Source organism: Hyperolius riggenbachi, chromosome 9 (assembly GCF_040937935.1).
Source record: "Hyperolius riggenbachi isolate aHypRig1 chromosome 9, aHypRig1.pri, whole genome shotgun sequence".
NCBI classification, from domain to species: domain Eukaryota; kingdom Metazoa; phylum Chordata; class Amphibia; order Anura; family Hyperoliidae; genus Hyperolius; species Hyperolius riggenbachi.
Window position 1 is genome coordinate 177,473,037 of NC_090654.1, and position 16,282 is coordinate 177,489,318.

At 44.1% G+C, this 16,282-nt stretch overlaps 1 protein-coding gene across 3 annotated transcripts in view; it reads right to left on the bottom strand.

The window, feature by feature from the left end:
* Positions 1 to 4,607: 4,607 nt before the first annotated feature.
* FAM3D (FAM3 metabolism regulating signaling molecule D) overlaps positions 4,608 to 16,282 on the bottom strand; it is a 211,120-nt gene continuing 199,445 nt past the window's right edge. For all 3 annotated transcript variants that reach the window (XM_068251747.1, XM_068251745.1, XM_068251746.1), the window contains exons 8-10: positions 14,763 to 14,847; positions 7,420 to 7,546; positions 4,608 to 4,866 (exon numbers count right to left, since the gene is read on the bottom strand). In XM_068251747.1, coding sequence (XP_068107848.1) covers positions 4,777 to 4,866; positions 7,420 to 7,546; positions 14,763 to 14,847 — 302 coding nt within the window. In that variant the 3' untranslated portion in view covers positions 4,608 to 4,776. The remainder of the gene's footprint in view (positions 4,867 to 7,419; positions 7,547 to 14,762; positions 14,848 to 16,282) is intronic.

Genomic DNA, 16,282 nt, shown 5'->3' on the forward strand with positions numbered 1-16,282 from the left:
TGTACCACTATTCCCAGCAGACACAGAACAGTGAACAGAATGCTATATAGTGTGGATGAGCGAGCGGTGTACCACTATTCCCAGCAGACACAGAACAGTAAACAGAATGCTATATAGTGTGGCTGAGCGAGCGGTGTACCACTATTCCCAGCAGACACAGAACAGTGAACAGAATGCTATATAGTGTGGCTGAGCGAGCGGTGTACCACTATTCCCAGCAGACACAGAACAGTGAACAGAATGCTATATAGTGTGGCTGAGCGAGCGGTGTACCACTATTCCCAGCAGACACAGAACAGTAAACAGAATGCTATATAGTGTGGCTGAGCGAGCGGTGTACCACTATTCCCAGCAGACACAGAACAGTAAACAGAATGCTATATAGTGTGGCTGAGCGAGCGGTGTACCACTATTCCAAGCAGACACAGAACAGTGAACAGAATGCTATATAGTGTGGCTGAGCGAGCGGTGTACCACTATTCCCAGCAGACACAGAGTGGCAGTAAACAGAATGCTATATAGTGTGGCTGAGCGAGGTACACAGAGTGGCAGTAAACAGAATGCTATATAGTGTGGCTGAGCAAGCGGTGTACTACTATTCCCAGCAGACACAGAGTGGCAGTAAACAGAATGCTATATAGTGTGGCTGAGCGAGGTACACAGAGTGGCAGTAAACAGAATGCTATATAGTGTGGCTGAGCAAGCGGTGTACTACTGTTCCCAGCAGTGACACAATGACAGGGGGGACCCTGGCTAGCGTGGCTGGAGCGCGAACTACCCTGCCTGCCTACCCAAAGCTAAACCCACAGACAAATGGCGGAGATATGACGTGGTTCGGGTATTTATTTACCCGAACCACGTGACCGTTCGGCCAATCAGAGCGCGTTCGGGTCCGAACCACGTGACCCGTTCGGCCAATCACAGCGCTAGCCGAACGTTCGGGGAACGTTCGGCCATGCGCTCTTAGTTCGGCCATATGGCCGAACGGTTTGGCCGAGCACCGTCAGGTGTTCGGCCGAACTCGAACATCACCCGAACAGGGTGATGTTCTGCAGAACCCGAACAGTGGCGAACACTGTTCGCCCAACACTAGATGCAGCACTTGCAGAACAAGCTGGCAACTATGCTTTACAATGCGTTTAAGGGTGATGTCACAGCACAACGCAATAAAGGTACCACTGCCAGTAATCCTCCTCCCATGTCCACGCAGGCAAGGACAGGACGCTCCAGCGATCTCATGGTGATGTTGGACATGCTGACATTCTTTAGTCCAATGCCTAGTCTTATCCCTTCCGGATCCACCCTCCATCAACTTGCAGAACAAGCTGGCAACTATGCTTTACAATGCGTTTAAGGGTGATGTCACAGCACAACGCAATAAAGGTACCACTGCCAGTAATCCTCCTCCCATGTCCACGCAGGCAAGGACAGGACGCTCCAGCGATCTCATGGTGATGTTGGACATGCTGACATTCTTTAGTCCAATGCCTAGTCTTATCCCTTCCGGATCCACCCTCCATCAACGCCTGGACCAGCAGGTAGCTGACTACCTGGCCTTAAAGGGAACCTGAAGCGAGTAAAATTATTTAAAATAAACACATGACATAGCTGCAAATAAATATCACATACTAACCTCACCATTAGTTCCTGTCAGAAGCTCACCATGTTCTTCTTACAGTGATCCCTTCCAGTTCTGACAATATTTTGTCAGAACTGAAATATACCAGTTGCTGTCAGTTATAGATCAGCAGCTGTCAGTTACAACTGAATGTGCAAGGTAATGTCCATGTTTTCCTATGGCTCAAGTTGGTGATATTACAGTTTAACAGTGTGCTGACCAGGAAGCTGTTATGGGGTAATGGCTATTTTTAAAATGGAGGATGGAAAATTCCATTGATCACGGTAGACACATGGAACGCAGGAGAGGAGAAAGAGATTGAGTAGTAGACTACACAGGAGGCAAGTATGACCCGTGTATGGTTATTTTGACTTTTTATTTTCAGTTCAGGTTCTCTTTAAGTGTGGATGTAGTCACTGTGAGCAGCAATGAATCCTCGGACTCTTCCTCCTCCAGGTACATCCTCTTCAGCCGCTTTCTCCCTTGCACCTTCACAGCCACCCTCCTCCACTCCGCCTCTGACCTTGAGTGGTTCCTGCTCCTCTGCCCACAGCAGCCAGGTGTCTGTGAAGGAAATCTTTGAGCGGAAGATGCCAATTTCTGCCAGTCACCCCCTTGCCCGGCATCTGACAGCTGGCTTGGCGGAACTGTTAGCTCGCCAGCTGTTACCATACCAGCTGGTGGACTCTGAGGCCTTTTGTAAATTTGTGGCCATTGGGACACCGCAGTGGAAGATGCCAGGCCGGAATTATTTATCAAAACTTCTGTCTTGCCCTGCCTCAAGTGTTCTATCAGAAAGGACCTTCAGCGCAGCTGGAGACATTGTCACTGAGAAGAGAAGTCGCCTAAGTCACAAAAGTGTTCAGTACTTGACCTTTATCAAAATGAATGAGGCATGGATCCCGGAGGGCTACTGCCTGCCCCAAGACTAAGTCAGTCCCCACACACAGCATCTCTGCCTGCACGCCGTGTGACTGCCTGCCCCAAGACTAAGTCGCTCCCCACACAGCACCTCTGCCTGCAGGCCGCTTGACTGCCTCCTCCACCACCACCCACAGGGTCCTGGACTCCAGGTGGAATTTCTCAATTTTTAAGGCCGCTGCTAGCAGCAGCTGCTATAATAATTTTTCTGGTGCGTGAACACGCCTGCCTAATTTTTCTGGCTGCACTGCAGCTGCAAAAACAAAACAAAAGGCATGTACTGTACATGTGCCAATTCCCCTTTCTGATCATTACCTTGCTGCGTTGAAGTGGCGTGCATATCACAATGAAGCAATGACTGCCGGCTATATGAGTGTCTCTGGGCGGGGGGGGGGGGTGGGGGTGGGAGGTGGGAGGGGGGGCACACCAAGATAATAAGGTTGTTGCTTCATTGAGGACAGACCAAATTTGATCAGCTGGACAGTCACTGTTCTTCTATCATTGAGCTACCACAGCCCGGCGACCATATGGGCTTGAAAACCGCCACGGCCTGCACTCTGGCTATGGTGCGCACCAGTCCAGCATGGCCGTCACTACGCAAACAGCTGTTTGCGGTGCGTTACACAGTGAGTTTGGTGTGTCAGTGTGAAGCAGTACTCTAATTACACTCCCTGATTGATGTTTTAAAGCGAACCTTAACTGGCGAGGAAAAATAAATTCACTTACCTGGGGGCTTTCCCAAGCCTCCTGCAGCCGTCCGGTGCCCGCGCCGGTCCTTCGGTGCCCTCCGGTCTCCCTCCGCCGCTAAGTTTCGTTTTCGGACGACTGCCAGTCGTCCTCGGGCCTCTTCCGCATTCCTCGTCGTAAACTGCAGTAAAGCGCGTCCGCATGACGCCAAACGTGTCATGTGCATGACGCCAAACGCGTCATGCGGACGCGCTTTACTGCAGTTTACGACGAGGAATGCAGAAGTGGCCCGAGGACGACTGGCAGTCGTCCGAAAACGAAACTTAGCGGCGGAGGGAGACCGGAGGGCACCGAAGGACCGGCGCGGGCACCGGACAGCTGCAGGAGGCTTGGGAAAGCCCCCAGGTAAGTGAATTTATTTTTCCTCGCCAGTTAAGGTTCCCTTTAAAGCACTTTAGGCCTGCACTTTAGCATTCAATGTGATTTCTGCCCTTAAAACGTTGCTTTGCGTCCAATCCAGATTTTTCCCCAGGACTTTTGGCATCTATCCCACTCCGCCATGCCCCCCTCCAGATGTTAGACCCCTTGAAACATCTTTTCCATCACTTTTGTGGCTCGCATAAATGTTTCTAGTTTTCAAAGTTCGCCTCCCCATTGAAGTCTATTGCGGTTCGCAAAAGTTCGCGCAAACCAAACTTTTGCAGAAGTTTGCGAACCCGGTTCGCGAACCAAAAATCAGAGGTTTGGGCCATCTCTAGTGCCAATCAGCAAGTAAGAAGAAGTGAATGTACTGCCAATACAATTGTAAGGGCATGTTGACATCTCTGCAATGTAACGGATCATGATGTTAGCCCAAAAAAAACTTTCTACAGTTTTTTTCTGGAAAATATGCAATAATGTGAACATTACATAGCCAATATATACATGAAGAAAAATAATGCGCATGTTTTGATGTGTAGCATGTATGTTGTTTTATGTTTGTGTTGTAGCGCAATTGTTGCAAAACGCAGATAGATCCTGATTCATGAAGCGGCGGTAGAATGTGCATTAGCTCCTTGGTTAGCTGATGTAAAATAAATAACTTTCAAAGAACTGCTCAGGGACTACCTTATGCACTTTCTACAACACAGAGTTCCACAGGTTTGCACCACATTGTTCTCAGGTAGCTCTGTCTGTACTCCCTCTTGAAGCCTTAACAACATGATGATGCAGAGCCAAGCAGCAGCAATCCTGTCTGCTGCTAACATCATCATCTGCGCTGCTTCAGGTTATGTAAAAAAATGAAAAAAAATAATTCAGAATTTGACACATCGGGTCACATCTGAGCAGCCTGCAATGTGTCTTACAATGTAATTGTGCATACAAACACCATAAAGCAGCGTTTACCCCAATCCTATCTTTATTTCTTAAATAAAATAATATATACAAGAAAATATAAAACTTTTCAATGCATTCCAAAGTAGTCTTATCACATACAAGAGCTAAGAAAGCAAGCATAAAGTCCCTGAAGCACTAGGATGTCTCACACGATAACCAAAGGAGAGGTGCAATCAATCCATCCTCTGGGGAATACAGCCTTCCATCTCTAGAACCTCTGGCCAGCCATCATACTTGTTGGTTTCCTTGTCATTCTTGATGAGCTGTCAGAGAAGATGGGGGTAGGTAAGGAGAAAAGATCATTAACCTTGTACAAGAACCAAACACTCTCATTCATCACATATAAGAAAGAATCAAGTAAGATATAATAATCCAAGTAAAAGGTAAAATAGCTACAGTTCAGGAAAAAAAAAGTGAAAACAAAATCGCTGAGTCACTGGGATGGGTGAATGATTTCTGTGTCAGCTCTTTGTTCTCTGAAACCATCTTTGATAGCCAGTTATACAGGTCCTTCTCAAAAAAATTGCATATTGTGATAAAGTTCATTATTTTCTGTAAGGTACTGATAAACATTAGACTTTCATATATTTTAGATTCATTACACACAACTGAAGTAGTTCAAGCCTTTTATTGTTTTAATATTGATGATTTTGGTATACAACTCATGAAAACCCAAAATTCCTATCTCAAAAAATTTGCATATTTCATCCGACCAATAAAAGATAAGTGTATTAAAACAAAAAAAGTCAACCTTCAAATAATTATGTTCAGTTATGCACTCAATACTTGGTCGGGAATCCTTTTGCAGAAATGACTGCTTCAATGCGCGTGGCATGTAGGCAATCAGCCTGTGGCACTGCTCAGGTGTTATGGAGGCCCAGGATGCTTCGATAGCGACCTTAAGCTCATCCAGAGTGTTGGGTCTTGCGTCTCAACTTTATCTTCACAATATCCCACAGATTCTCTATGGGGTTCAGGTCAGGAGAGTTGGCAGGCCAATTGAGCACAGTAATACCATGTCAGTAAACCATTTACCAGTGGTTTTGGCACTGTGAGCAGGTGCCAGGTCATGCTGAAAAATGAAATCTTCATCTCCATAAAGCTTTTCAGCAGATGGAAGCATGAAGTGCTCCAAAATCTCCTGATAGCTAGCTGCATTGACCCTGCCCTTGATAAAACACAGTGGACCACCAGCAGCTGACATGGCACCCCAGACCATCACTGACTGGGGGTACTTGACACTGGACTTCAGGCATTTTGGCATTTCCCTCTCCCCAGTCTTCCTCCAGACTCTGGCACCTTGATTTCCGAATGACATGCAAAAGTTGCTTTCATCCGAAAAAAGTACTTTGGACCACTGAGCAACAGTCCAGTGCTGCTTCTCTGTAGCCCAGGTCAGGCGCTTCTGCCGTTGTTTCTGCACACGCCTGTACACGGTGGCTCTGGATGTTTCTACTCCAGACTCAGTCCACTGCTTCCGAGGTCCCCCAAGGTCTGGAATCGGTCCTTCTCCACAATCTTCCTCTTCCCGTCACCTCTTCTCGTTGTGCAGCGTTTTCTGCCACACTTTTTCCTTCCCACAGACTTCCCACTGAGGTGCCTTGATACAGCACTCTGGGAACAGCCTATTCATTCATAAATGTATTTCTGTGTCTTACCCTCTTGCTTGAGGGTGTCAATGATGGCCTTCTGGACAGCAGTCAGGTCGGCAGTCTTACCCATGATTGCGGTTTTGAGTAATGAACCAGGCTGGGAGTTTTTAAAAGCCTCAGGAATGTTTTGCAGGTGTTTAGAGTTAGTTGATTCAGATGATTAGGTTAATAGCTCGTTTAGAGAACCTTTTCATGATATGCTAATTTTTTGAGATAGGATTTTTGGGTTTTCATGAGCTGTATGCCAAAATCATCAATATTAAAACAATAAAAGGCTTGAACTACTTCCGTTGTGTGTAATGAATCTAAAATATATGAAAGTCTGATGTTTTTCAGTACATTACAGAAAATAATCACAATATGCAATTTTTTTGAGAAGGACCTGTAGGTGCCCCCAGCATAGACAGCATAGATAGCCAGGTAAAGGTGCCCCCAGTATAGTCAGGTGTAGGTGCTCCCAGTATAGATAGCTGGGTATTGGTTTCCCAAAATCAGGGATATAGCAGGAGGAAGGAGCAGAGGGCACACACAGCGGTGGGGAGGGAGGCCCGACTCCCCCCTCCCTCAACTTTGACTCCACCTTCAGCGCTCCCTCCTCTTCTCTGTTACAGTGCCTCACTCTACTACAACTGATAATCAGGAAGTGGAGTGAGGTGCTGCAACAGAGAAGTCCAGAGCTCCGTCGTGGCGTTCCCTGCCTGCTTGCTGTTTTTCTTGAAGGGAGGAGCACTGAAGGGGAAGCCCCAGGTGAAGAGTTGAGCCCCTCTACCCATCCCTGTGTGTGCCCCGCTGCTTCCCCCTCCTGTACTTTGCCCCCTCCAGCCTCTAAAAATGTCCATGGTTGGGACCTAGAGCCACACCCCCACAGCGCCCCCCCCCTCCCCCCCCCCACACACACACAGCTTCATCCATTGAGGGGGTGATTGCTTGCAAGGGCAGGGCTCGCTCACACTTTTGAGTCTTCCAATTTGCTATTCATTTTGTGTCTTGCAACCTGTTATACATTTTACTCAAATGTTACATGTGTCACTGTAATTACCAATTCCATATTTTGTACCAGTGTCCATATTTGTTGTATACCATTGTAATATATTGTTTTTCTTACTGTGTACAGCACCACATAATATGCTGGTGCTTTATAAATCAATAATAATAATAATTTACCTGTTCAAAGGGACTTTTATGCTTTAATCCTTTTCCTCCAACAAATGTCCAGGAGTCTCGGAATCCAACTTTCTTTGCGTATGTACTTCCAAAGCTGGCTAACAGATTTCTGGCTTCATCATTTAGCCTGAAACAGAAAACCAATATTCAGCTACTTTCCAGGGGATGCTAGGGATGACCATTATTTATAATGACCATAGGATTTTCACCCTTTTACAGCAAAGCATTGGCAGAAGAGCAAGTAACTTCTAGTCAGTGAGCATGAGGACTGGGATGCTCTGAGACTGAAACCCGGCCAGATAATAGCCATTTATCGACCCAAGGAAGGGAGTCTGATACTCGCAAAACGCTTTGGGCCTGATTCACAAAGCTTTTCTGTTAAATTATCTCACCTTATTTATTAACTCACAATTTATCTCTCATTAAATGACTTAACTCATGATTTACCTTTCCTTATCAAACTTAAATCATGGTTTAGCTTTCCTTATTTGACATAATTCATGGTTTAGCTCTCCTTATTTGACATAACTCATGGTTTAGCTCTCCTTATTTGACATAACTCATGGTTTAGCTCTCCTTATCTATTTATCTCATGAATTGTCTCTCCTTAAAGAGACTCCAATGTCTCTTAAAATCGTCGTTTTATTACAAAATCCTGTTTAACATATTAGCCCTTACTAAACTGCCGCATCTCTGCTGCTGTAATCTAACTAAATCCCCCCAAACTCCCTGGGGGGCAATCCGGGCAGTGCTTCCGTGAGCGGCAGAGCTATGCATCTGTCAGCCCGGATCACCGCCTCTCCCCCGCCCCTCTCAGTCTTTCTTCACTGAGAGGGCCGGGGGAGAGGCGGAGATCCGCCACTGATAGACACGAATGGAGGCAGAGCTCCGGCTCATAGCTCTGCCTTCAACAGCAGCAAAATCCATGACCAAGAAAGTCGTGGATTTTGCGGGGGAGAGGGAGGGGGGAGTTAGGGGGGATTTAGATAGATTACAGCAGCAGAGATGCGGCAGTTTAGGTAGGGCTAACATGTTAAACAGGATTTTGTAATAAAAAAAGGATTTTTAAGAGACTTCAGAGTCTCTTAAATTGTTTATCTCATGTATTAGCACTCCTTACAGTTAAGGTGAAAAATAAGTAACCTTTGTGAATCAACCCCTTTGTGTTTTACAGTGTTCAATAAACCATATTTGAAAATCTGTCACTTAGCCAAAAATGTTGTAAGCCTGATTGTAAGCCAACACTTATGCCGGTAGCAGGAAAAATGGGCACCGGCTGAGGGTGGACAAAAAGAGCGCAGCCATAGACTTTAATGCAATTATCGTTAATACGGCAAAAAAAAGCAGAAAAAAGGGCGCCATGATAAATATCGTTAATAACATTAGAGCATTAAAGTTTTTGAAGTATGTTATCATTTTAGAAGCTTGTAACATTTTTATCATATTATTTTGTTTGTATGTACAGATTTTACGTTATCAAAGATATTATTGCTTCTATGTTTAAAAGGGTGTTTCTGCAGAGGGAGTATTAGGGTTAAGCAATACCAGGGGGAGTGGTTAGGGTTAGGCACCACCCGGGCGACGGTTAGTTTTAGGCAACACCAGGGGGTGGCTAGGGTTAGGCACCACCGAGGGGGGGGGGGGGTTTAGGGTTAGGCACAACCGGGGGTTGGTTAGGGTTAGGCACTACCGGGGGGTTAGGCGCCACCAGGGGAGTCGTTAGTTTTAGGCACCACCGGGGGAGGGTTCTGTGTGAGAGTAGGGTTGGGTTAAGCTGTATTGTTGAATTACGTAACGATTTTTAATGTTAATATGTTTTCGTTATTATTTCCCATCTGTTTTATCAACAGTATTACTCGTTAACCCAGTTTGATGACGATGTTTAACGTTAGCAGATTTCGTTATCCACTGGCGCCATTTCATTATCCAGCCGGGCCCTTTTTTTCGCTGCGCCCTTTTTTCATTCACGCCTCAGGCCCCTTTCACATTAGTGTGTATTCATAGCATTGATTTACCCTTTTTACCACAGGGTCATGCTAAAGCAATGAAACTCTGTGGGACCTTTCATACCTGATGCGGATCGATGCACATATTGCATTATGTATATAAGCACGTTATGGGGCAACTTCCGTAGTGACTTTTTTGTGTTGCGGTACGCATGTGCATTATCAAGTTTTGGCAATACACTTGCTTACAATGGGCTCGATTCACAAAGCGGTGATAACCCAGTTAAAGACTTTAGGCGTGATAACCATTTTTATCATGCCTAAACTCAGTTTAGGCATGATAAGTTTAGGCATGATAAGTTTAGGCATGATAAGTTTAGGCATGATAAGTTTAGATAAGTTTAGATCGCGCGCAAAGTCCCGCACGCAAAGCAGCGCCATTAAACTCTATGCAAAGTGCACCAGACTTTGCTAGCGCAAAACTTTTGATCAGCTGTGCACTGCGGTGCTAACCCAGTTGGTGCTTAAACTTATCACGCCTAAAAACTTATCACTCCTAAACTTATCACGCCTAAACTTATCACACCTAAACTTATCACACCTAAACTTATCACACCTAAACTTATCATGCCTAAACTGAGTTTAGGCGTGATAAAGGGCTTTTCACCAGCATGCTAACTGTTAGCACCGCTTTGTGAATCAGGCCCAATGTGTATTTCTGCCACAGGAAGCGAGCGCTAGAGGGCCTCACTTAAGATTTGATTCGCTGCCAAGAATTACATGAAGGCTCATTACCGCGCATTACCGCAGGTATCTACAAAGCCTGTTTTTAGCAATGTGATGATCTGATCGCACCGCAATCAAGACGCTGGTTGCTGGTGTGAAACCGGCCTTACCCTTATTTTTAACCTGTTTTTAATTATTCTTCCATTCTTTGGTGCTTAGTCAGTGGTATTCTGTAATCAACCACCTTAGCCTTAACTCATTCCCAGGACATTAAAGAGGAAATGTAACAACATATAGTAGAATGCAGTAAATTATTCAGGCTACCCACTTTTATGTTAAATATCTTGGTTTCAGCATCAGAAACACTTCCAGTAGCTATATAGTGCTGTATGTTGGTTTTTAGCCCCGCCCTCCCACTGAGGGTAAGGCCCTTTTACACTTAAACAGTTGGTTCGCATTTTTTTTTTCCATAGCAGTGCACTGTGAAAAAGATTTCAGTTAAAACGCATAGGGCTTGATTCACAAAACGGTGCTAACTGTTAGCACGCTGTGAAAAGTGCTTTGCACGAAAATTTGCGTGTTAAGGATTTTCGCGCGATAAATTTGCATTATCGCGTGAATGTGACCGTTAACACGTGATAAATTCTCGCGAAGAGCCATCCTAACAGCCGTGCTAACAGTTAGCACCGTTTTGTAAATCAAGCCCATTAAGTGTGAAAGGTGCCATAGGATCTAACACGGGACTTACTTTGAAAATCAGTTGACCTTTAAGTTATAACTGAGAGCAAATGATTAAGTATAAACGGGGCCTAAGGGTCCTTTTATACTATATCAGCTGCTGTCAGTTGTTCACTGAAAGGACAACTAATGTGCAGTCCAGTGTTTATGTGGCCTCTTTCAGGCTATACACTGAAAAACTGAAGGTTTTTCCTAATGCATTGCTATGGAAAAAAAACCATTAAAATGCAACACAAAGCAATGTATTAAATGCATTAAGTGTAAAAAGATCTTTTTATTATGCAGTTTTCTCCGTCCCATATCATTCTGGGAGACCTACGTGTTTACAAAGCATTCTAGATATGACAAGCCGTTTCTAGGAGAAAAAAAAAGAGTAAGGGAGGAAATGACATAAAGATTGGCTTCAGGCAGAAGAAGTAAAAATGGTAAAGGCCAGAAACAGGTTTCTCTTTTCATACCATATAAAATTCACTGAAATCAAAACGTGGACAGTATAATACATATGTTATGTAGATAGAACTAGTATTTCTCTTATATATGCTTTTTTCCCCCTGGGATAGTATGGCTGTCTCTGCTGCATTAAGATCCAGCAGCAAGTTTGATTGCAAAGGTTTGTTAGTTTTGTTTTACAGACCGTGTCACAGCGAAAGTATTTGGGCACTTTGCTTTTGCAATGTTAGAGACTTTTTACTGAAGACAGTAAAGTGAAGCACATTTTTTTCTAGGTGCGGAGCACTAGGTGTCACCAACAGAGGGGTCGACACCTAGATCCAGGCTAACAGGAGAGTACGGCTATGTACATATAGACCAGGCTAGTGTCTGATGTCTCTCCCTCCATCGTTTCTTCCTTCTGGCTGCTCTGTGCTTGGCTCTTATGGCCCATACTCACGGGCGGCAAAAGTTGCCTGTCGCCAGCACACGTGAGCGTGTGGGCGACAGGCCGGCGACAGCTCCTCGCCAGGTCCCTCCGCGTACACACGCGGAAGAGGGACCAGCGGCGCTAAGGAAGCTGTCGCCGACGTTCCTCCTCCCCACGCCGGAAGCTATGCGTAGCTCAATGGAGGTTGCTGTCGCTAGTCCGCGTACTCACGCGGACTAGCGACAGCTGTGGCGGAGTTGCGGCGGCAACTGTCGCCAGGCGATTGAACATTTCAATCGCCTGGCGACATCAGCGATGGGTGACAGTTCAGGGTGCGCGCCCGTTCCGGGCGACAGTTCCGGGTGCGCGCGGCCCATACTCACGGGCGACCTGTCGCCGCAACACGTGCGCCCCGCATGTTGCGGCGACATTTGTCCCTCGTGAGTATGGGCCATTAGGCCACCAGGGCCACCTAAACAGTCCCCTATTCACCCCTTAGCAAAGGTGTCCCATCACCCCCCCTTCCACCATAGCATATGTTTCCTGCATGGTACCCCCCTCCCCCACAGCAAACATAAGCAGACTCCCCTTCTCTACTATTTGTCTTACTTAATCTATTCACCTTCTAGGAATCTTTTAAATAATTTTTGGATCTCAGAGAACTTCTGTATTAGCAGAGAGAGTGGGGATTTATTTTGCAGAAGTCCCGATCTTTAAAAGAAGTTATGGCAAAAAACTTTATTAACTGTAATGTCCTCCTTGTCCTCCCATTCCACGTTCCTCCTCTATAGTGTTCCCTATTACAGTAACCTGCGGTAGTGTTGCTTATTATAGTTACTGCAGTTATAGTGCTCCCCTATAATAGGGCTGTTTATTATACTGTAGGTGAGTTACCTGCTCCATTAGGACTTGTCAGCAGCTGTGTCCCTCAATGCTCTGAACAAAAGCATATGTAAAAATATACCCACAGTGCTCTAGTATTATTAATAAATGTATTAATGTATTATTAATAAATGTATCGTGAAATTCTTTGGATCCACATGGATACCTAACCATTTGCCACTTCCCTCTCCTGAGACTTTTATGCTACCTAAGTCACACAGACACACCTCACACACACTCTCACTGCAGTGAGTTGGGGGAAATAGTCCACCAATGGGACTCAGTAAGAGAACAAAAATATTCCACTTTTCAGCTCGAGCTAAAAATGAGCATAAAAAAAACAATAAAAATGTAGCACGTAAAATGCAGCAAAAGACAATGTTTTGTGTGGACTATTGCCCCCAACTCACTGCAGTGAGAGTGTGTGTGAGGTGTGTCTGTATGACCTAGGTGGCATAAAAGTCTGGGGAGGGGGAGGTGCCAAATGGTTAGAGATCCAAAGAATTTCCCAATATATTTATTGATTCAACTTTGTTGTGACGACTTTTATACAATAGCGATGTGGGTATATTTTTACATATCTTTATTATAGTCTTTATTATTCTGCTCACATTGTTTTTTTTTTTCTTACTGCGTACCTTAAACTGATCCCCAATTTAGCCCTTCTTGTTTATCGAGGAGCTAAGAAAGTACTTTTTCACCCTGCCAATTGAGGCCAGTCTCACCGGATGAAGAAATGCCAGGGAACCCCTGCAAGGTCCTCAAGAAACCCTGGGGCTCTAGGGAACCCTGTTTGAGAAAGGACTGGAAAGGACTGGACTGGCATAACAATCATTAATCCCTTCTTAGACCTCCATAGCAAGTATATCCCATATAAACCCTTCCAACCAACAATCACCAGCGTGTCCAGTGTGCTACCCTTCCCTCTTTTCCAACAGATACCATGGCCAGCACCTCCCCATCCCCTATGTGGCCAGTATAACGATCCTTAACCCAAACTCCTCTCTCCACCTATAGCAAATGGGTCCAGTATGATTCATTCCAAACCCCATTCTTAAGAAATGTCAGTTATGTTACTACTAAAAAAGTATTATTAGTTTGGGGTGACACCAAGAGTTTCCGTGCCGGGTGACTAAATTACATTTACACACTATACATGGCTAGGGAACCTTTGACAATCTCCTCTTCTCTCCCTTTCATCACAGAACCTCATCCCTCACTACCAACTGCCAACACCCATTAGCCAGAGAAGAGATGACTTTTTGGCGGATGCCCTCATCATCTGAAGGGTGTTCCTCTTTTGTGCCTTGCATGTATAACAATCACAGTGAGGAAACAAAGAAGCAACATCTATAGATTATATTCTCTATTGTACAGTGCCACAAAGGATGGGATGCTGTCACAATATGAATTCAAAATGATAACAATACAGTGGATACAAATAATAATAGTAATAAAGTTTCAACTTGCTGCAGTTTCTTCTATAAAGGAGAACGCTGCCATCTAGTGGCATAATTTAAAACTACACCCTACCCTACATTTTATTATTTAGTGCCAACATCTCCGCATTGCTGTACATATTATATTGGTTTGTCACTTAATTGTCCCTTCATAGGGGCTCACAATGTAATCCCTATCATAGTCATATGGCTATGTAAGTAGCGTGTTGTAGTGTATGTATTGTAGTCAAACGCCAATTTAGGGGAAGCCAATTAACTTCTGTGTATGTTTTGGGGATTTAGGAGGAAACTGGAGTGCCGAGAGGAAACACACACTGACATGGGGAGAACATACAAACTCCATGCAGTTAGTGCCCTGGCTGGGATTCGAAATTACAATAAATATTAACAAATGTCATAACAACTTTTATAATAAAAATGTAATAAAAACTTATTTGCATTTTATACAGTTTTTTCTTGTCATTTTTTTTACACTCTTGTGAACAGTTGTAAGTTTTTACACAACATGTTTCTAAACAGAGATCCCACAGTTCTGTGTAAAAAAAATTATACAGTAACAATTATCACCTGAGCGATGATCACTTTTCTAATACATTGTATTAAGCACTTGTTGTGACCTACCTAACTTGCACAAGTAGTATTTATGACATTTAATGATAAGCATTTGTAGATCATGGTATAGCTAGATGACTGATTCATTAAGATAATACAACTAACATTTCCATGACTCACTTTGTGGCTGGATCATCGTATGATGCCAAAAATACCAGTGTCCCATCCTTTATATCTTCAAAGAACTTCAACGCATCTTTAACATCTTAAACACCAAGAACAAAATGTTAAAGTGGACCCAAATTAAAAATACAAGATTTCAGAAATAAAATCTATTTTCTAAATTATAATGAAAAAAGCAGCCTTTTTTCAGCTGCATGATGACAAATATAAAATATTTTACATTTATTGGAGGAACCCCTCCCTTCCTTTCATATTGCCGGGATTTTTCCAGCAATTGGTGGAGGAGATAATCAAAAAAAGAAAACACAGGCTGCTACTGATGATGTCACAGGGGCGGTGATCTCAGCTTGTGTGAGATTTCACATAATGCCCCTGTGAGGGAGGGTAGCTGATGACAAACGCACCCATGATCTAAAACCTCCTACTAAGCTCAGAAGTAATGGCTGCCACCTGTATAACCCTAGTTATGGAAAGAGAAGGGTGAAACTCATGCACTGAAATGCTCACAGGCTTGAAGGAGTGTTTATTTATCTTTGTATGAGTCAGAGTGGTGCACTTTTTTTTTTTATTATTTAAAAAAATGTTTGGTTTGGGTCCGCTTTAAATTTACAAAATATGAGGGTAAAATACTAAGTTAACTTTTACCCTACAATTGTGCATATTAGCTAGCTTGCCGCTCCAAGTTTGTGCTTTCTATCCCTTAGACACTGTTATATTGACCTGAGGAAGCAGGCAAGTCCCACAAAATGCATAATCTTTTTTGGTGTCAGTACTGGTCCTAGACTTTTTGCTACCTGAGGCAAATTTGTGAGTATGCCCCCCCCCCTTTCCTGATTTGGAATTATCGCACAGCATCCTACAATTTACTCTGATTCATTTAATTCAAATGAAAGCACAACAAGCTGCTTTTCCCCAATGATGACCTTACAGTACAAAAATGCTGCCCTTGTAATCTCTGCGCCTGATGCAAGTGTTTCACCTTGCTTCACGACAGAACTGGCCCTGTTTGGTGTCCAATAAATATGTGTTTAAACCTCCCTATTGAGGTAACACTGTTTTGATTTATTCCATAATCATCCTTTGCATTTTAGGTCACCTCCTCCCACTTCGTATGGATGTATCGTAGTTGTCAGCTAGGTTAAATATATGAGTACACAGATGACACATAAAGATGATCAAATTCTTCCACAGAATTATCCTCAAGGATAAGACATGTAATCAATCGGGCCAGGTGATTAATTTGTACTTATTTGAGTTTTTTTTGAGCAATCATGCTCATTTCTTTTTCGTCTTTTAGCTAAACAGGAAGGTGTAAAATCAGGATAAAAGTGAGATCAGGGAGATGAGGGCTGCGCAACAGCTGGTATAAGCATTGGCAGGGTGGCCTTTTGTGTTCCATGCCCCAACTCTCATTTCATATGTGTGCGCACGCACGCACGCACGCACGCACGCACGCACGCACACACACACACACACACACAAACACACAGAGCTAGATGCAATAAACTGCATAAAGT